Here is a 20,720-nt window from a genome sequence, read left to right on the forward strand (position 1 = left end):
CAGTGCTCAAATATTACTAGTTTTTTAGGCCTTGTATTTTAGTAGTTCATATTATTTGATCTGGTTCTGCAACTCAGCTTTTTCTTTTCTCCTCTTATTCACTGCAAAATATTACATTGGAAACACTGATCTTGCTAACTATGTGGGACTAAAAGAAAATGTGTGTAATCTTTCAGTTTGATTTGATTTTTAAAGATATTAGAAGCAGTTTCCTTTAACTTAGGAAGTGGTAGTTATCTAAAACTTGTTCAAAAAGAATAAGGATGGATAAAATTGATGATTCGAACACTGCAGCATTTATCAGGTTACAATGGAAGGGAAAAACTTCTTTTTAACAGGCAGAAACCTCAAACAGAACCAGCAGTATAAGCCTATAGCAGCACCACTAAGAGCTCTAACAATAAGTTTTATCAAAATATGGGAAAATTTTAAGCCTACTCTCAAAATTAAAGAGAGTGTCTGCCCCCTGGACCCTGACTGGTAGATGACTCTAAAAGAGAGGAGCCTGATAACCGAAGGCTTTACCTGTCATACCACTTTAGGTACAAGGAGCAGACCTGCGTGCTGGGAGCTCAGTGTTACGGAGGAGTAATGTGGACACTTCACGTGTCTTCTGTCAAATCGCGTATAGCTGTTGTGCAATTTGACGGATGTACACAGCCCAGGAAGTGTTCCTGTGGAGGAAATTGTTTTATGATGCTCTGCCGGAGGTCCACGCATGGGAAAACTTAAAGTCCAGGTTTTATCTCTTAGAAATAAAGGAGAGGTCAAAGCGAAGCAGCAACCAGGTTGTGTTCAAACCCTTGGACTGGTCAGGTAGAGGAGGAAAGAAGACAATGGTACACTTGAGGAGTCCGGGACTCATTCTGCTGTTGTCTCTGCAGTTTGGTAAGACCACATCAAACTAGACTCTATTCAATCAAGACTGAGAGCTCTTATGCATATAAACTACATGGGAACAATTCTGCTGGTGAGGTGGCGAAACTGAGTTTCCAAAGTGTGACAAAGTTGACAACAGTGCTGTAGAAGGTGTTGAGAAGCCCTGATAAATTCATCTTATCAACCAGCTTTTACCGCAAAACTTTACCAAGCTACTTTTACTTTTTAAAGTAAAGTCTATTCCAAGTTTATTCCATTTGTTTCTGTGATGTGAAACATTTTGTGTTTCATGAAAACATAGGTGAAGCAGCCTTATTTGGGGGGAGCCATTTATACTGTTAAAGAGTGATGAGACACTTGACTGTATAATATGCTGGGATTTTTTTTTAATTAATGATGATATTATTCCAGTTCTGACAAATATTTGGTCAGTATTAGTAATAACAAAGTGTTAATAAATTGCAGATGGGAAGTTTTAGGTAACTAGGTGCACTGCTTAGGTCACTGGTGACATAATGTGCTCTTTCAACACAGATTAACATGAGATTACAGGTAAACAGTGTTCACTTATTCACTCATTTTTTCAAAGTGTTTTTCAAGAGTAAACATGTTGCATTCCTTAATGGTTAAGATAGATGTCCAAATCAAAGAAAAGAAAATAATTTGTTGGAAATTTATGACAATGTTTATCCTTTGACTCAGAAAGAATCTGTTTCAGTCCTTATGTCTTTTATGATTCTGGTTTTAAATGTACTTTTATTTGATAATAGAAATACATCTTAAAACACTGCTTTTAAAAGTTATCGCAACCACTTTTCCGTCACCAGATTTCTGTTGAAAGAGATCCCATACTGCTAAACTTATAACTGTGACTGTCATGTCACTGTTACCACAGAGCACTCAGTATGCTCCAGCAGAGCACTTCCTCTCAACAAAGCATGGAAAGATGCACATTCCTGCCGTACGTCACATCTCATTCCCGAATATCAGCTCAGTGGAGCTCAGAGTTTTGAGTCTCAGAGACCTTTAGTTGGACAGACAGATGGATGGATGGCACTCTGTTGGCTTTAACCCGATTTCTTCTGTCTGGCCTTTGAGCCTGTTGGCATCAGCTGTACCATAAAACTTTGACAGTAACAAGTCCTGATTGGAGGGTTTTGGGCTAAGTCATCTGTTAGAAATTGATCAGCCTACATACATTAACAGTGACTGAAATGTTAAAACACAACTACTTACAAATGACCAATGAAAACACTTTTCCATTTTATAAGGACAATATTTCTATTGCCTGTTACTGAAACCACCATAAACTCAAAGTCCATCTCCTGTTTTTGTTTTGGAGTTTTAAACTCTGCTCAGTGGTTGTTAGAATAAGTAGTTCTGCGTAAATACTTTTGTATCATATATTATTTGCTATTTATTATACATTATTTATCATTTATTATTACCATCTGCACTGCTGACCTCTTGGCCAGACACTGTCATGGAAGAGATTTTTCTCAACAACTTTTGTTAAACTAAGGTTAAAAACTCAATTAATGGTTAAGGTAGAGACTTTTAAAAGTTAACTTGACACTTGAGCTTTTAACTTTAACTTGTCAATTTATTATTAGATTTCATGCATGTAATGTTTTTGTTTGTGGATGACTTGTCTGGAGCTAACCTCAGTGAACTTCCTGTGATGTGATGTCAATTAAGATAAGATATGTAACTTTAAGCTCCTGCCTTTTGTAAAATAGATTAATGATTACAAATAAGGGTTATATTTGTTACATGTCATTTTTTCCAGCAGGATATTATAATAATGTTTTGCTTATATGAAAAAAAACCTAGATTATATTAAGATAGAACATATCCAAGTGTTAGATTCAAATGAAATGAAGATGAGTTTCAGCTGACTGTATCTTTAAAATGTTGTCTTAACTCTGGTTCTTCTCTTGTTATTCCAGCTGCTGGTTCTCTGACTCGATGTCTGACTCCTGAGGGGAAGTGTGACTTTGTGTGTGATTGTTCTGACTGCACAGATGAGCTGGACTGTGGTAAGTCTGAGATTGTTTTTTTTATGCTGATGTTAGTGTGTGGGTTTGAAAAGCCTGACACTACTGACTGTCATCTTCCATTTGTTACATTTTTTGTAAGCTAATCTGCATGAAGTCCTTCATCTGTCCACTGTAGTACTTAAAAGATAGAGACAGTTAGGTATTTTTCCTTCTTCATCCCTGAAGGTTATAGAGGCAGAGGGTTTGAGTGTGACTTCGAGGATGCAGGGATGTGTGGATGGACTGACCAGTCCACCAATGAAGCATACAGCTGGGAGCGTCGTCAGAGAGGTGACACTCTACCTGACAGCGGACCGTCATCAGACTACACCACCGGGACTGCTTTAGGTAGAGTACAGCACACAGTTGAAATAATCAGAATGATCAAAATAATCCTATTATAAGTCAAGTGTTAACAAGTCAGTGGTGTGCACGGTTCCTCTAGGCCCAATTTAAAAAAAAACAATGAAGTGCCCTCTTGGGAGACAAAATACACGCTAAATGCCGTCAGAACATTCTGTAAGCAACTTCTTTTTTTTTTTGCCCCTGCTCCTCAAAAAGTCTGTGCATGCCACTGTAACCGGACATAAAACATGTCACATTTCTTTGAAGAGCATTTCACTGAACAACTGTATGTGACAAAATAATATTGATAATAACTTTTTCTCTCACAGGCTGGTTTATGGGAGTGACTGAAGCGTTGGCAGATTCCTTTAGTACTGCCGTTTTAACCTCTCCAAATATGAAACAGTCGTCACCAACCTGTCGTCTTCGGCTCAGATATTTCCTCTGGGATTCAGGTAACAGGCAGAAGTGACTGCACAGCTTATCAACTATTTATATTGTTTATTTAGTCAAAAATGATACAAATTTTTTCACGAGTCAGTAGTTATTTGTATTGAACATACAGGGTGAACATAAAGTCTCTTCACAGTTTAAAAAGAATTATCTCAAAAGGAAAAAACAGACAAGCATTTGGGAAATGTTACAAAATAAGGTGATTAAAAACTTTGGAAACTATCTATGTGGTAAATAACTATTTGATGTCTCATCAACTGCCTTTTTTGTAAAGAGACTTTATAGCCCCCCTGTGTATTTGTGGAGGGAGGTTTGTTTTCTTGTTTCTTTTTCTATACGTTAAGTGATCTGATTCTATCAGCGCTTTCAGTCAGAATGATTATCATCTATTTTTTTTTGTTTTGAGTGGGATGATCATAGACTTTTTCAAAGTCTATGTGCTTGCTGATAAAGTATTTTTTAATTCAACTTGAAGGTCATACAGGTCTAGGCCCCACACCACTGTGGGCATCCATCCTTCGCCAGGACTCTCAGGAGGCCATTGTGTGGCGGCCTGAGGCTTCCAGTGTCCGTGGCTGGAGGGAAGCTACCATCTTCTTAGGACGCATCCCTACAAGCTTCCAAATCCAGCTGAACTCGCAGCGCTCTGTGGGACGGAGAGGAGATGTGGCTGTTGACCAGCTGGAGTTCCTGGACTGTGCTCTTCCCTGTGAGTCTCTCAAAGTGTCACTATCATGTAAAAAGCCTACCTGTTTACAGAGCCAAGGTTTAGTTTTTAATCAATGAAGACCTTGTCATAATCTTTACTTTAATTTATTTTCTTTTTCTTCTGCATCATAAGCACCACATGCTGGAGCAGGGTGCCCACAAGGGATGATGAGGTGCCGCAACGAGGGCTGTGTGGAGCAGAGGCAGGTCTGTGATGGAAGTGACGACTGCGGTGATGGAAGTGATGAAGATGAGACGAAGTGTGGTGAGGAAGCATCAGAATTACAGCAGACAGCATCTCTCTTAAAGACTAAAGTCAAACATTTCAATCTTCATGTATTTTTCCTGTGGGAAATGTTTGGACCCATTTTGTCCAATTAAAAGATGTACTTTTGGAAGCAATAGTATTAATTTCAGTTATGTGGTCACTGGGTCTCTAGGAGGATACCGACGCTGTGATTTTGAGGACGGCCTCTGTGATTGGGACCTGTCTTCACTGTCTCCACTAAAATGGACAAGGACAAATCAGAAAAGCTTTTCTGTGGCGAATCCTCTTGAGGGACCGGGCAGGGATCATTCCAAAAACAGTGCAACAGGTACATTCTGTTTGTTCTGTGTTATTAAAATAACTTTTTAGCAAAATAAAACAACATGAAATTGATTTTATGAAAAATAAACAGATCAGTGTAAATATTATCATTGTAGGTCACTTTCTGTACGTCACTGTCCCTGATGGTGGTCTCAAAACAGACTGGGCTGCTTTCCAAAGTCCACGCCTTGAACCTACTACTAGTTCACATCCATGTAAGGTGAGTCTTAAACTGATTTGTTTTGAAACTAGACAGTCAGCCTTTGATTTCACTCTTCAGATTGGAGACTGAAATGCTTCCTAAAAGCCTGATGTGTAAAAGTTTAAGTACTCCCATGTACTCCCTGTGTCTCTCTCCTGTAGATGGTGATGTACACTCACCAGTTCGGGCAGAGGTCTGGAGGTCTGACTGTGCTGGTGGCAGATAAAAAAATTTACCCCGTATGGAAAAGGGGCGGAGCTCTTGGAGATGTTTGGGTGAAGGCGGAGGTGGAGATCGTGACCAACTCTACTTTCCAGGTGATGACTTCATATGAGAATTTGGCCGTGACATCTTTAACTCCGTCATTGATTATGAAATTCAAAAATGAAAGTTAATACAGGAATTTAAACACATGTGATTAGAAAAATGCTTCTCACCAATAATTTCATGGCTGTTTGACTGTGGATTTTACAGACTATTCCTATATTTTATACTTTATATCTGATTATTTATATGAGAAGAAAATACAAGTATCTATATAAATGTTTATTCTTTGAGATGCTTACAATAATAAAGGAAAAAATATACAAAAATCTAAAAAGAAAAAATATACATTTACTTAAAAAACATACTGTGAAGGACCACTGAAACAGCACTACTCTAAAAATCCTTGAAAATGTAGAGAAAGCAATTAACTGCAAATAAATCTTCCTCCCAAATGTAATGGTCAGTTCTTTGTGTCGTAATCATTTTGACCTATTTTTTTATTCTCTTCCTTCGTCAAATATCCGTCTGTGTAGATTCTTATAATGGCAGCAATCAGGGACTTCCCATATGGAGGCATCGCTGTTGACAGCATTGTGTTGTCTCCTGAATGTCGCCTGTCAGCTGGTAATCTGCTTCTCCATCTTTTCTTTACATACCTAAAGACATAAACATCTTCTGTGATGTGATTAATGATCCCCTCCTTTCCCCATGATTAGAGAACAACACCTGGGTTGAGGAATTCCCTAAATCTCCTGGAGACCCGTGTGCTGAGCCGGACATGATGTGTGATTTTCATCCAGACTGTGAGGGAGACAAGGATGAAGCCAAATGTGGTGAGTTTCAGCATCCTGATGCTGCCTCAGGCTTCAGGGACCACTAGGGGGCACTGCATTTAAGCAGAAACACCAACAGGCTCAGTCTGTGATAAGACTGTCAGTCTTTGATGAAAAGTGATTCTGAATAAGAGTAATGTCTATTTTTTGAGCTGTATTCTGGATGAATCATCCTTTCAGGGGATTTCTGCTACACTGAGGGCAGCTCAGGCTGGACTGACTCCAGCATTGGGAATCAGGGTTGGGAGCTGTACAAAAACTCAACATCCAAAGGTATCAAAGCTCTTTGTCATCATAACACCAAGTTAATGATACATGACTACATAGAGTCTAATAAAAATTAATCTTTACCAGAAGAGTATCTTTATGTTGCTGAGGCCACTGGCCAGCAGCTGACCGAAGCCCAGACAAGAACCCCCCTCTTGGGACCTTCCGGCCCAGCCTGCACATTGAGCTTTGATTTTGCTCTAACAGGGAATCCAGATCACATCGGTAACTGAACTTTTCACCCAGCATGTTATTTTACCTTCTCTGCTTGGCTCAGGTCTTTCAATGTGACTCTGTTATCGCTGCTGCAGGTGAGCTGTCCGTCAGAGTGATTGACAGTTTATTGGGCGTTCGGCCTAAGCTGTGGGAGTTCAGTGGGAAAACAGGGACTGGAGAGGAGGCATGGAAGCATGCTGAAGTGTCTGTTGGAGCCAGAAAACATCGCTTCCAGGTCAGCTTGTCTTCTACAGCGGACAGATACTTAGTTATGATTACAGTTTTCAGTGTTTGATTTGATGATGAGAGTGGAGTCACAGATACAAGCAACTTCATTCTGCTTAAAGTCAGAGTGGTGAACCACCTCTATCCATGCTAACAAAACAAGCAGAGGAAATTAATTTATGTGAATCAGCTACATCTTAGAGCAGTGATAAAAAGCTTCTTTGCTTTACGTTATCCTTTTTTTATGTTCACCAGCTGGCATTTGAAGCTCGGGCTCTGAAGCTGTCTCCGGATTTAGAGATCAATGTGAAAAACATTCACTTTGTCAGCTGTCATGCTGACTATGTCCCGTCCTCCCCTACTGGTAAAAAAATATATACTGTTTTCTGCATACACACATTACTTTTTCAAAAACTAATTAAACAAGAAATATTTTAATACTTCTTTTTAAATGTTTATTTATTTTTCTCTTTGGCCAGCGCTTTCATGTAACTTTGAAGATGGACTGTGTGGCTGGTTCCAGGACAACAGCGACAACTTTGACTGGACGCTGCTTGATGGGATGGACCACACCATTGGGATCGGTAAGCTTATACGGTACTAAGACAACAGGTTGTTATAGGTTGTCACTTAAAATTAAATCTATTTCCCTCCCACATTGTAAGGATAGTTTATTTTGTTAAAAGTTGTGTTACCCTCAAGACTGATAGCATTAAAAATGTAGGCCTTTTTGAGACTTGTTGACTGAGGATTTTTCTCTGATCTCTTAGCTTTAAATGAAAGTTCAAGAGAAAAAAAATTGATTCAAAAAAACTTATGAGTCTAAGAGTATTTCTGAATTCCAACACCTCCACAGTCCTTTTCTTATTGTCCAGTTAGTCTCCCTCACTTAGCATATTCCCTCATCACTATCCCTGATTTAGTTTTGTGTATCTGGTCACAATTGATTTCAAGACCAGTTAAAAAAAATCACAAATTTACATTATGCAGTGTTGGATCTGAAGAATGTTTAAAGTAGAGTTTCAAAATGCAGAAAAAACAAATAGGAGTGAGACAAAAAAATTAAGAATTTTTTTTTTGCAAACAACAATCAAAGTGAGATAGCAAAACAAAGGTTTAAAAACAATGACAACATTTTCACAAAATGTTGACCAGTGTCATTTTCTGTGAGGGATTCTGGGAAAATCTGAGTGGAGCCGGGTGACAAAAACATCTTTTTTTTTTTTTTCAAGAGTCTTATCACTTCTTGGCTTTCCCTCCTCACATATTTTACAGTCCCCGAAATAATGCACAAGAACGGCAGCTGTCAATCATTGTTAAACATAATGCAAAACCTTGTTTTTAACCTCTTATAACTAATGAAAATAAAGCTTTTCAGAAAAAAAGAGGACTTGAATACAAGGCAGCCAAATAATATCTTCAAATCTGGAAGATATTATTTGGCTGCCATCTGGAATGGCTGGAGAGCTGGATTTTTTGACCTATACTGCAGCCAGCCACCGGGGGGCGCAGTTTTTGTGACAACCTCACTTAGAGCCAAGCAAGATGGCGTCCATTATTTTGTACAGTCTATGGTCACGACCTCCTGATGGCAGAGACTAAATGCTTTCTCTCTTTGAACGTGTTCGAATTGTTCAGCTACATAAGCAAGGCCTCTCACAACGTGCCATCGCTGCTGAGGTTGGACACAGTGAGACAATCACTTTAAATTTCTTAAAAGATCCTGAGGGCTATGGAACAAAAAAAGCAAGTGTTAGACCTAAACAGCTTCATTAACGCCGAGCCAGAGGATCTGCTTTGGATCCTGCTTTATGAGACGATTAACAACAGAGGATGAAGTGCGAGGCTTTATATAGGATTCCTCAAAACCCACATCACATTCACCTGTCCTCTTCACATCCAGGCAAAAGCTTCACTGTGGACATGTGGGATCCTTCTCTTCGTGGTGCATTGGGACGCCTGGTTTCAACCACACAGTTAGCAGGTCCAACAGGCTACTGCCTATCTTTCTTCTACAAACTCTATGGTCCAAATACAGGTGAGTGAACAGAAAGCGGCTTGTTATATCACTCTTTTGAGTCATTGTCTCTAAATGGGACAAGCTTTGTTGTTGTTTTAAAGTAAAGTAGAGCTTCTTTACAAACAGAAACTGGAAAACAATTAATATTTAATCATTTTTGTCTAGGTGCTCTGAATGTGAAGGTGTTAGATAACAACGGTTTCGAGGAGATCCTCTGGACCCGCAGTGGAGCTCATGGAAACACATGGCATGAAGCTCACTGCCCTGTACCACACCAGCTCACAAATTTTCGGGTACAGAGATAGAAGATCTGAATTAGAAATAAATATGACACAAAGACAGGGTTTAACTGACAGATAGGCGGTGATGGAAAATGTGGCATTTTAACACAATACTCTTTTCTTTCCATACATACCGTTGGTTCACCACCAGCTGATGTTTGAAGCAGTTCGTTCTGGGTTTGACGGGCGTGTAGCCATTGACGACGTGGTGTTAGTGAGCGGACCTTGCACCGTGCCAAGGATGTGTTCCTTTGAGGGTCAGGGATGTGGGTACAGCAGCTCTGGTGATGTTCAGTGGCTTCACCGTAGTGGATATACCACCTCCATGGCTGGACCCAAAACAGACCACACTCTGGAAACCGAGCATGGTCAGAGAGAATACTATCAAATAGAAGTCACTTCTTAATGTACCTGCAGAACTCTAAGAGGCAGCTGATGTGCTTTGTGTGCTCAGGTTTCTACATGATGGCTAACACAGAGGCTGATATTCTGCCCTCCGGTGGTACCACAGTCCTCACATCCCCTGTTCGCCAAGGAACCACCAAGACTGAGTGCGTCCATTTCTGGTATCACATGGGAGGAGAGAATCCTGGTAAGATGCTCACACACACTTATACACACATGAAAAAATGAACCAAACAAGAATCTTAACCATCCGTACTGTGCAGGTTCCCTGACATTATACATGAAGCCAGTGGAGGGAGAAAGGGTGATGATATTCTCTGACGGTGTGAACCAGGGAGATGTGTGGCGCCATGGTAACGGCGAAATCACAAGCAACCTAGTGGACTGGCAGGTACAGTGAGTGGGCTTTAGACTTCTGAATGAGTTTAGGTTTCTCATGTGATCAGTTAATCTTTTGGGAGATTTAAAATGTTTAAATAAGTATTTGTTGAATCTTCTATGAGGAGTTTCAGGTCATCATGAAAAAGACTTTTCTCTGGGTTACCTGCCTGACTTTTTGACAACAATAATAATAATAATAATAATAATGATAATAATAATAATAATAATAATAATAATAATAACGAGCTCTTGCTAGAAGGTGCCCAGGCTCAGGCCTCGGACCCTAATAATTCCTTTGAACATTTACTTACAGTCAGTATTAAATGTCAGGAGCTGCAAAAGCTTTTTTTGTGTTCTTGGGGCAAAGAGTCTCAGTGAGTAGTAAATGTATCTTTTTCTGGATGAGATCTTAGCGACTACTCTCACATGTACATGACAAAGACAGCAAGGCACTTTGCCTACAGGGGGCACCAAATCTGACACAATTTAAAAGTTCCACACTGGGGCTTTAATACTGGCGAACAAATCTATAGATGCAATTTAATAAATATTTTTCATGGTTTTTTAAAACCTGTCTTACAGATGGTTATAACAGTTGCTGTCCTGGAGCTCATTTTTTGTATGTCAGTTTTAATCCTTCTCTTCTGTACATTCTTGGTTTAAAAGATACCTAATTCATTCAGATTAGTTTTGATTACATCCATTTAACCCTTGTACAGTTTTAAGTTATCATAACCAAGCTTATGATGTCCTTTGCGTATTATCCCCTGAAGCTTGAGTTTGAGGTGGTGGGAGCTGGAGGCAAGAAAACCTACATCGCTGTTGATGACATCTTCGTCTCTGCTCACTCATGTCAGGACCAAGGTTGGTGTAAGGCTCAGAAATCCTAAATAACTTCAGTTTTCAATCAGAAGACCAGTGAAACTTGACCCTTAAAGAAAGGGTATTGTGATTTCCTTTGTTTTAAATATGAACACTAAGTAACAATTCTTCATGTTCATGCTGAGTTTGTCAGAATTTTTAAACCACAACATAATTATATGTTGTACAGTTTCCTAAATCTGTCAGTCAGCGTATTGAGTGGTATGTTAATGTGGTACCATTTTGTTTTACGTAAATCAGTACTTGTTACCAAGGACAGACTTAGCACCTAATTTGGTACCCATTCCGTTTGTTTTTTATTAATTAGAGATTTTTTTTTTTTTTAGAAGAGAAGTATAAAGCATTATTTTTATGTATTTTTTTATTTAGTGGGATTTTTATCATTTTGTTCATCTCAGGCTCTAAGTGCAGTTTGGAGAAAGGGATGTGCAGCTGGAGCAACACTCAGAACGTCAAAGTGGACAAACTCGACTGGGAGCTGACGAGTCATGAGGCAGAGGGACACTACACTGTGCCAACTGAAGACCACACTTTGGGCACAGAGAGAGGTAAACAAACACTGTGGGAGACAAAACAGGGATGGCCATGGATGTTGGGAGAAAACTGACAAATGACATTATTATTTCTTTAACTCCTGTCAGGTCACTTCCTGTTCCTTCCAAGTAACGACAGGACACCAGCCAATCAAAACGCTTGGCTGTTGAGCCCCCACTTACCCCCGACAAAAGGCACCTGCCTCAAATTCTGGGTCTACAATCGTTTTTCTTGTAAGTGAAACTGTCCACATGTATGATATATAGATAGATATATATAGATATTTTTATTGATACTTTGACGACTTGATCTGTATTTGTTTGTTGCATATTCTGTTAGTTATTTTGTCATCCTTTGGTTTTTCCATGTGTGCAGCTGGGAGCAAGCTGAAGGTGTGGAGGCTGTCTCTGGGTCAACCCCATCAGCTGCTGGAGGTGGATGAACTGGGGCTGGAACCATGGAGACGCTTTGATGTCAACATCACGTCCTCTGATGAATACCAGGTTACACGGTTGCTTTCCAGAAGAGACTGTATATTCTTTGCTCATGTTAACGAAAACAAAAACCAATATTGATTAAATTCAGTGACTTTTGGTTCACTACTGTGGTAAAATAACCACTTCCAGGCTGCAAACTGCAATGTCAATAATCACTCAAAATCTATTTGAAGCCATGAACATGGTGGACAGCGTTTAGAGTCCTATATCTTTACCAATAGTGTTCATATTTTGCCTACAAGTTCATTTTAATCAAGGAAAGCATTTCCAGACAAAGATATACTAAGTTCTTCTTTCAATTTTTTTTAACGTCTCACCTTTTTTTCTGGTTACAGATTGTGATTGAGGGAATTAAAGGAACATCAGGCGTTATTGCTCTGGATGACATTGAGTACACCATTGGAATCGACTGCAATAAAAAAGTCACAGATCCACTGACAAGTAAGATATGTCCGTTAAGGGCAAACAGCATTCTTATTATATGTAATTAAAAAACAGTTTTTACATTTTTAAAGCTACAACTAGCTAGCTGGCCTAGCGTGAGATACAGCTTGGAGGTAAACAGCTAAAAACAGTTAGCTTGCCGAGACCTCCAAAGTTTACACTACCTATTGGTACAGGCGCAATTTTTCTCCCAGCATTTTCAACAATAACAGTTAATTTTATTTCAGTAAAAGAAAATGCAGCTGTAGGAGCTGGAATTATGATACTATTATTAGTAAATGCGTCTTTAACATTGGGTACATTAAGGTCATCTGTGGATTAGCAAGCATTTTAACCCCAAAGGTAAAAAGGCTCCACAGAAAGTATGATTTAAGGTGTCATTTAAAGAAATTCAGTGAGAAATGTTTTCACTTGTCCGTAGTTTGTCCACATTGCAGAAGTTGTAGAGGTTTACCACATTGTTATCCACTGTGGTCCACCTCGTTTTAGAATTTGTGTGTTTCCCATTTTCTCTGTAGGTCCATCGAAAGGCGACAACGCGGGAGGGATTGCAGCATCTGTCATTGTAGTCCTGCTGCTGATCGCCACATTGATCGCCTTGTTGATCTACTACCTGAGAACTAAGAACAGAGCCGAGGCTGTGAGAGAAACATCATCCCCCTCAGCTGGTGCCACTGGTTTCAGTAACGACTTCTATGAACCAGAAGTGAGTGAATGCAATGATCACACGTTTGAAAACACCCAAAAGAAGCATCAATCAATCAAAAGTTACAATTTAACGCAGAGTGAGTTTGTTAGGTGTTGATTTTGCTTTTATGCAGAAACATCATTCTTTTTTTACTGTCATTAATCATTTATTCCTGTGCTCACTTCAGCCAGACCATGTGACAGTGCCACGTACACAGAACCACCCGATGGCAGCTGGTTTCAATGACGTCCATGTGAGTGTACAGCATCCCCACCGTTGATTTTAATGAGCAGTGCGTTCTGTTATAATCAGCAGGATGACAATGTCATGTTCAATGGAAACATTGTTGACAATAAATTAACAATGTTAACCACTAGAGGGCAGATTGATACTTAAAAAACAGCCGAGATTCCCATCAGTTTTCATCCATCAAATTTTAAGTACTTTAAATTTTTTGAAATACTTCTATGCGCTGATAAGTTTTAGATGTCACCGCCTCCTCGGGCAGGCTATGGACTGATACACGCTGACTCTTCTTATTGTGTTCCTGCAGATCTATGATGATGTCAGAGAAATGGAGGTGGCGTAAGGCAAGAAGAGAGAAGAAGAGTCCCGCTGCCATAAGGTGGCTTTATGCAATGAAGGGGATATCACAGCAGGAGAACTGCTTGTGTCGCCCTTATATGATACACACAATGAGCACACATACAAACACATACATGCATTTCAATTAAAGGAAAGCCCACATACTGAGGCCTGCTGGGTGCAGCTGCTTCAGATAAGGAGGACTCCTCCCGAGTCACAGCTTTCTGCTGGTGGATGGACAGATTGAAGTCAGAAGGAGAATTTCTAACGTCATGGATAGAAATTATTTTAATTTCTTTAAAATGAGATGGTTATGTACCACAAATGGCAAAGTACGGAACATGTATGTTCTGGATCCAGTGTTGGGTCAAGAAGAGTTTTCAGTTTTTCAATTTTGCTGAATCATGGAGTTAGTTTAAGGAGCGCTCATCTGGTGAGGTTTCTTTAGTTAGCAGGAGAAACCCTCTGATTTTACATCAACTTATAAGCACTATACAGTCTTTTTAACATGCTATAAAATGTCTCCTATTGGTAAGGAAGCTTTTTGTACTATGTCAAACCTCAACACACTGCTCATATTTTCAGCAGAAAGCCTGAACTGGAGGCGGAGTGCTTTTGAGACAAGAGCTCTGAGGAATGTTACCATCAGTTTCAGTGTCAGAAAAGTGGAGTACCTGTTGAAAAATAAAGGAAACGGAGGAAGTCGATGTTTAAAGATGGTGTGTGACAACAGACTGACAGGAGGATGGATGTATTTTGTTTGAAGGGAGACCTTTACCTCACTTTAAAACAAATTAAGCTTTGAAGAAAAATAAATTCAAGTTGAACATTTTAACCAAAATGTCATACTGCTTTTTTATTCAGGAGTAAACACATTTTTTTTCACAAACTTTAAAATGTTGAGATGTTTTCATTAAAAATGAAATGTTGTCATAATCACAACACTATTCACAAGTCTTGTTAGCCATTGCTGTGAATAACAGCTTTTAAATAAAGGAATTTTAATGCTTTTTGATGAGATCAAAAGGATGTGACTCAATTGACAAAAATGGGTTAAAAATGTATCAACTGACTCAGATAATTGAGTACTTACCTGAGTCATAAATACACTCAAAGTTTTTTATCTTAAATGTTAAGATTTTTTTTTTTTTACATTTAGAAAACAACAAACAAACATGTCTATTTCTTTGACTAAAATCCATGTCAGATTTCATACCATCCCTTGGACTCATCATAAACTTATGATGAAGTCATTATCACTTAATTTATTGAGCTCTCCAGATGATAGCCTTAACTGGCAATAACTTCATACATTTACATTTTTGACCACCAGTGTGTTGTCCTGTAACTTTAAAAAAAATTACCATCTTCAGTTATGTACATCACTAAGTTGTACATAAAACGCACATAACATGTCAATTATATATATCTATATATCTATATATCTATATCTATCTATATATATATATATATATATATATATATATATATATATATATATATATATATATCTATATATATATATATATATATATATATATATATATATATATATATTCCCATTTTTTTTATTGACACAAAAACTAGCTAATGTTTTGGAGAATTTTAAGCAATATATATGTTAATAACTAATCACAGAGAGAAATAAACACGTAGTTGTAAGATAAAATTTTATCTGTCTAACTGTGCCAAGTAATGTTTGAAATGAATGAATCAAATCTCCTTATGTGAAATAAATGATGGCCTCAAAAAAACAAAACAAAAAAAACAAAACATGTGGACTTTGGCATTGGTTGATGATTAGCAACAGGAATTAACAATAACATCGTAATTCATGAATCACATAATCATGTTACATGCATTTCTTATCAAACTTTTGAAATTTCACCTGTTACTGTAAATAATGAAATGTCAGTTTCAGAAGATGAACTGATAGATGGATTGAAGACCCCGTCTGTCTCTGAATAAGGTCAAATGCTTCGTTCATCTTTGGGAAGAGAGGATGACGACATGTCCTTAGCAACGGTGGCGTCTCTACGGCAACATCTCCGATGTCCCCTCTCTGCTGTTGTCACCACGACTCAGCTGTTGTCTATGAGACTCAGAGAAAACCCTCGTTTTCCTTTAATGAACGGATGGTTCTAGAGAACACTGTATTCACATCGATGGTGCGCGATTGCACACTGCAGCCACTGTTGGAGTCTGGCGAATTAAGTGCCTTAAGTGAAGTGCAACTTGGAAACGAGGACCATCACTTCCTCCTGCAGAAGACCAGCAGCCTGCGCCGCCTGCACCCGGTGCCGCTCATCCTCATCTGGACCTTTCTCCCACAGGCGCAGGTTCTCATCCAGCGGCGCGCGCGTCCGAATGGATCCCGCTGTGCTCATCTTCCTGCTGTACGTCATGATCGCGCACGAGCTGATCAGCGGCTGGATGCAGTACAAGAAACAGAGCGCCAAGCCCCGCAAACGAGCAGCCGGACCACTACTGCGCTCCAGGTGTGTGTGTGTGTGTGTGTGTGTGTGTGTGTGTGTGTGTGTGTGTGTGTGTGTGTGTGTGTGTGTGTGTGTGTGTGTGTGTGTGTGTGTGTTTAGGGGGGAAGGTGTGATTGTGTAGGTAGATAATATAACATGATATTGTTCAAAGGATGAGCTGATCAGCAGAGACAATGACTAACCTGGAGTCATCAACGCAATTGAATGCACATTAAGAGTCCAGGCAACAAATCAAAGCAGATTTCTATTCTCACAAGTTAACAGGGAGGGTTTTCATTATGTACACCCTGAAACACATCTCTACAAGAGATTCCTCAGTATATGCAAATCTTAGCATCTTTCATTAAGTATGATAATGTGACACTCAAGTCTCTGTTACTTTAGCTACGTCTTCCATATCATGTACATATATCTACAAAATACTTAAAGTTTTATTGGTCTGTGTCTGTTAGGGTTACTATGTGAACACTTCCTAATGCTTTTTTGTTGTATTTGTATTTTGTAAGAGGTAATCATGGCTAAACACATGTCAGTGTGAGGTCAAAGGTTAGACCTGGCTCATAGTCTAGCAAGTTGAATTCCTTTTTTCAGCCAAAACGTGTCCTAAGTTGTCGTCCTGGTTTGCAAAACACTTTAAATTGCCTCCTTGGCTGGTTAAAACACGATAAACATTTTTTCTTTTTGTCCCTGCCCTTCAAAAAGTCTGCACACACCACTGATCTCAGGGGGTAAGGGGATGAGGTCAGGTCCCAGTGCAGGGCAATCAAGTTCTTCTACACTGGCTGAAAAACTGGACAGACCATTCCTAAATGGAGCAGGCACTACTTCAGCTTTGGGTATTGGCATGTTAAACAGACAGGCTCAAGCCTTTGCCAAAGTATTCAGAAATTGTTGGAACAGTGAGCAGTGCAGAAGCTTTGCGGAAATGTTCTTCAACTTTGCAGTTTTAAAAAAAAAGGACCTCTGAGGAACCAGTATTGTTTTATCCACACTTCCAGCCTGATGCATGACACTCATGGTCCTGTGAATAACATTTTATAGACGGGTTTATTTAATTTATTGTTGTTGTTGTTTTAAGTAATGTAGTGACTCAATTATGACATCAAAGGTTGGGTTCACCAACTGGGCGTTATATAATTGATGCCTAATTGATGCGATGCCATAATACTCTTGTTGAACTCGTGTTGTGTAAGAGAACACCCACTCTTTCATTCAAACAGGGTTGTTCCTGTTCTATTTTTTAATCACCTGTTCCTCCTCCTCAGTGCCCAGGTGTGTCAGGGAGCCTGGAGGGTGAGCAGCGTGTCCCTGACAGACAGAGGAGGGAGGGACCTGAGGAAGAGTGGGCGCATCGTGAGGAAAGCCTAACTCATGGACATTGACGGATCACATGACTTTGCCTTTGTTCCAATGCTACGCTTGGGCATTTGAATATTTTAGTACTGTCGTTCTTACTGTGACACCTTCACCATCAGGACTTCTTAAATAAGCTGACATAAATCAGGTTACAGATGCCAAAAACATGGAATGAGAACTACTGAAACACATAATTAATGTTTCAGAGATTTAACCCCAGGGTAACACCCCTGAGCCTCCTACTCCTGTTATTTTGCAGCTGAGGTGCCACCCAGCCATCCTGAACTCTGATTGGATATTTTCCAGAAGTTAAACTTATATTCAAAACAAATGATCGGGCTGTGTTTCAACATGCTGCTTGTAGCTTTAGGGGCATTTAAATGTAGCATATTGTCTTTCGTTGGTCCTTTTTACTGTGACTTTTGTTGACACATCTTCAAGAGTTAAATGGGCTGTGAGGAGTTTGAGAGTGATCTTGAAAAAGTCTCCCTTTTAGATATATACCTGATCATAATCCACACTTTAAAATTACAATATCAGCACAATGTAGGTTATTTCAAAACGCTAAGAGCGTCGAGCAAGACCGGATTGATTTACGGCATGTACAAATCTCTATGACAACACCAGGCTGGCTGATGAAGTTTAGAAGTGAAAAGAGAGATCTGTGTTTTTCTCTGCTGAGAATGATTTCTGTGATTAATTTTGTAGTAATGGTGGACACTGGAGCCTAACTGGCAGACAGAAAAAGGACAGAAAACGCTAAACAGGAGAGTAATACAACCCGAGCTAATGGCTAAAAAGGTCAAGCTGTTTTGATAATATTCATTTCAACCCACAGTCAGCAGTTACTCTGCAGCTGTCTGTTCAAACTTGAGAGTTTATCAATAAAATGAAGTGAGGTTACGTTAGGTCTGCTTGGTGGATGACTGGCAGGACATAACCAGGATTCACTAAGATTACACATTCTCAAAACACTGGGCTGTCAGCATTACGTATGGATGGCTGCTTAACTACTGTACAAACTGACAGTTTGCTGTTGTCATGTTAGCTTACAGATGCGTTGTAGCACCAGACTGTCAGTAGCGCTGGACACACAGTACAAACTTACCATTTCAACTAGCAGGGCTATGTAACTGTACTGATAAATCCCTTACCTTGTCGTGTTGTATCTGGTAAAAAAGTTGTCTTGAACAAAGAAAATTTGTTCCAAAACAAACACAAGCCTGGTTAAAAGTCACATCTTTACAACAGTGAGCGTGAGACTCCTGGCCAGAGGGGGCGAGGCAGTCCAATTAAAACAGTTCCTCCTCATAGCATCTTTTAGCTGTTTGACCTCAGTTGTGTTAATGTGATTCGTTTTAATAATAGTTACATAACTCCTAATAATAACCTGGTGTTTACAAGGAGAAACGGAGATGGAAAATATTTTTCATATGTGTGTGTGTATGTGTACAACATGCTACCACAGCTTGAGTCAGTGCTGCAACTGGGCCACCCCTTTCAAAAAGTGTGGACACACGCCTTTTAATTCACTTCTATTCAGAAGTCTAGATCATTCTCTTTGGCCACAGTGTTCATTTGGTTTAGGTACAGCCGTTCACAAGTTGTATCATAGATCCTGTCTGGTTGGTTGTTAATTACGTCATGTTATGCTAAAGCACATGTCAACTATTATGTTCAAAGTTTGTTTGAATGTCAGGGACCTCTATAGGTTTTCTCTTTTTTCTCTGTTTCTTGGTGCAAACAACTGTCCGCGAAAGGCTAGCAGGCCAAAATATATCCATGAGCATTATAGAAGACAGGGGTGACCCAGATCACATTATGTTGATTTACAGGCTAACATGTAACAGTTGTGTCATATTAGCCCAGCAGCCTGGTTGCAGACCTCCAAATTTCCACCCACATCACAGATTTGTCCATGTTTAAATATGCACTTATCAACAGCTTGTCCCCAGCTGGACAATTGAGAAATTGATGGCCAATCAGGGCTTTGTAACCAAAATCTAATCCAACCAACTGTAAGTTTCTTTGGTGCTGATGGGAATGATAGCAACTGATGTTTAAACCTGTTTTAATGAGCTGTAAATAAATCCATGCACTGTGATAAATAGAAATGGTGGTGTTAATGATGAAAAGCAGTATACCAAGTCTCCCTAATGAAATCTGGTTTTAAAATGTTTTGTTTTATTTTCAAAGTCACTAGGTGTTTTAAGTTGGGGTCCATCCACAACTTCCTGTCCCACTTAGTGTTCTCTGTGGAGGGTTATTATAGTATCTTTATTGATTTTTCAAATAGTCAAAGTGAAAACATACATCGACAACATACAATACACAAAAACAGTCAACATGAATGTCTGGTACCATCACATCTGATCTGATTCTGGTGTTTTTTAGATGCTCAATTTCTTTCTAACATTCTTGTAGAAACCAAATGTTTCCGGGACTCAACAAATACATTTTCATACTTCTTTTTTTTTCCACACAGTTGTCTGTTCCTAAGGGCGCATGCATAGTGTTTGGTCAGGTTTTTAAGGTTGTGAATATAGTGATGAGCTCTGCCAAAACTCCTGAGTCAAACACTTTTAATTGAATGGAAATTATTCTTTATTACTTTAACAGACCAATCCCTTCTCCATCACTGTCTCATTTTAGTTTTTGTACGTGTGCATTTCTTTTGAACTTTATCACTGTTTCATGTCAGGGTGGCAGTCAAAGTTGGAGCTGGAATGTTGCACAACAGGTTCTTTGTTTACTGGAGTTGACTTTAAGATTCTGAGAACACAAAAAGAAATGGTATGCATTAACACAAATAATGTATTGATGTGTGTGTAATTGTCTTGAGAGGAGAGGAATGAGGAAACTGAGGGAGATTGCAGATAGTTGGATTAAGTTTGTGACCCTTACCGTAAGTTGTTCTGCACAATATCAGATGACCTGAGGCATGTGTGCTTTCACATTATCTGCTGTCAGGTTCGTCTTCACTTGGCTTTCCTCCTCTTTTTTGCTAAACAAACATGCTTTGAAACCTTGTGAACTGAAAGTATGTCCTTACTTCAACTATTTCCAGTCAAACTCTTTCGTAGTTTCAAGGACCTTGACTCATTCACATTTCAGTAAAAATACAAAACT

The 20,720-nt window shown here is 39.2% G+C and overlaps 1 protein-coding gene across 1 annotated transcript; it reads left to right on the forward strand.

Annotated features, from left to right (window-relative positions):
• The first annotated feature begins 750 nt into the window (after positions 1 to 750).
• Positions 751 to 14,478, forward strand: mamdc4 (MAM domain containing 4). Its single transcript, XM_074690705.1, has 29 exons — positions 751 to 888; positions 2,829 to 2,918; positions 3,105 to 3,266; positions 3,593 to 3,718; positions 4,192 to 4,425; positions 4,558 to 4,689; positions 4,865 to 5,020; positions 5,130 to 5,233; positions 5,377 to 5,532; positions 6,016 to 6,106; positions 6,199 to 6,315; positions 6,496 to 6,588; positions 6,670 to 6,807; positions 6,894 to 7,033; positions 7,279 to 7,387; positions 7,503 to 7,607; positions 8,927 to 9,061; positions 9,209 to 9,336; positions 9,476 to 9,692; positions 9,779 to 9,916; positions 9,993 to 10,120; positions 10,884 to 10,974; positions 11,391 to 11,540; positions 11,634 to 11,759; positions 11,902 to 12,029; positions 12,359 to 12,464; positions 12,986 to 13,173; positions 13,343 to 13,408; positions 13,709 to 14,478. The coding sequence occupies exons 1-29, from the start codon at positions 837 to 839 to the stop codon at positions 13,742 to 13,744; spliced, it is 3,642 nt and encodes a 1,213-aa protein (XP_074546806.1). The 5' UTR covers positions 751 to 836; the 3' UTR covers positions 13,745 to 14,478.
• Positions 14,479 to 20,720: the final 6,242 nt, after the last annotated feature.

The sequence above is a fragment of the Halichoeres trimaculatus genome, unplaced genomic scaffold (genome assembly GCF_033239565.1).
Source record: "Halichoeres trimaculatus isolate MK-OKI-2021-1 unplaced genomic scaffold, fHalTri1.1 fHalTri1_scaffold_16, whole genome shotgun sequence".
Lineage (NCBI taxonomy): Eukaryota > Metazoa > Chordata > Actinopteri > Labriformes > Labridae > Halichoeres > Halichoeres trimaculatus.

Excerpts from the sequence above, each read along its gene's own strand:
- mamdc4 (XM_074690705.1), top strand. The coding sequence starts at position 837 with ATGGTACACTTGAGGAGTCCGGGACTCATTCTGCTGTTGTCTCTGCAG. Across the intron at positions 7,034-7,278 it reads CCAGAAAACATCGCTTCCAG|CTGGCATTTGAAGCTCGGGC; the intron begins GTCAGCTTGTCT and ends TATGTTCACCAG. Across the intron at positions 9,917-9,992 it reads CATGGGAGGAGAGAATCCTG|GTTCCCTGACATTATACATG; the intron begins GTAAGATGCTCA and ends CGTACTGTGCAG.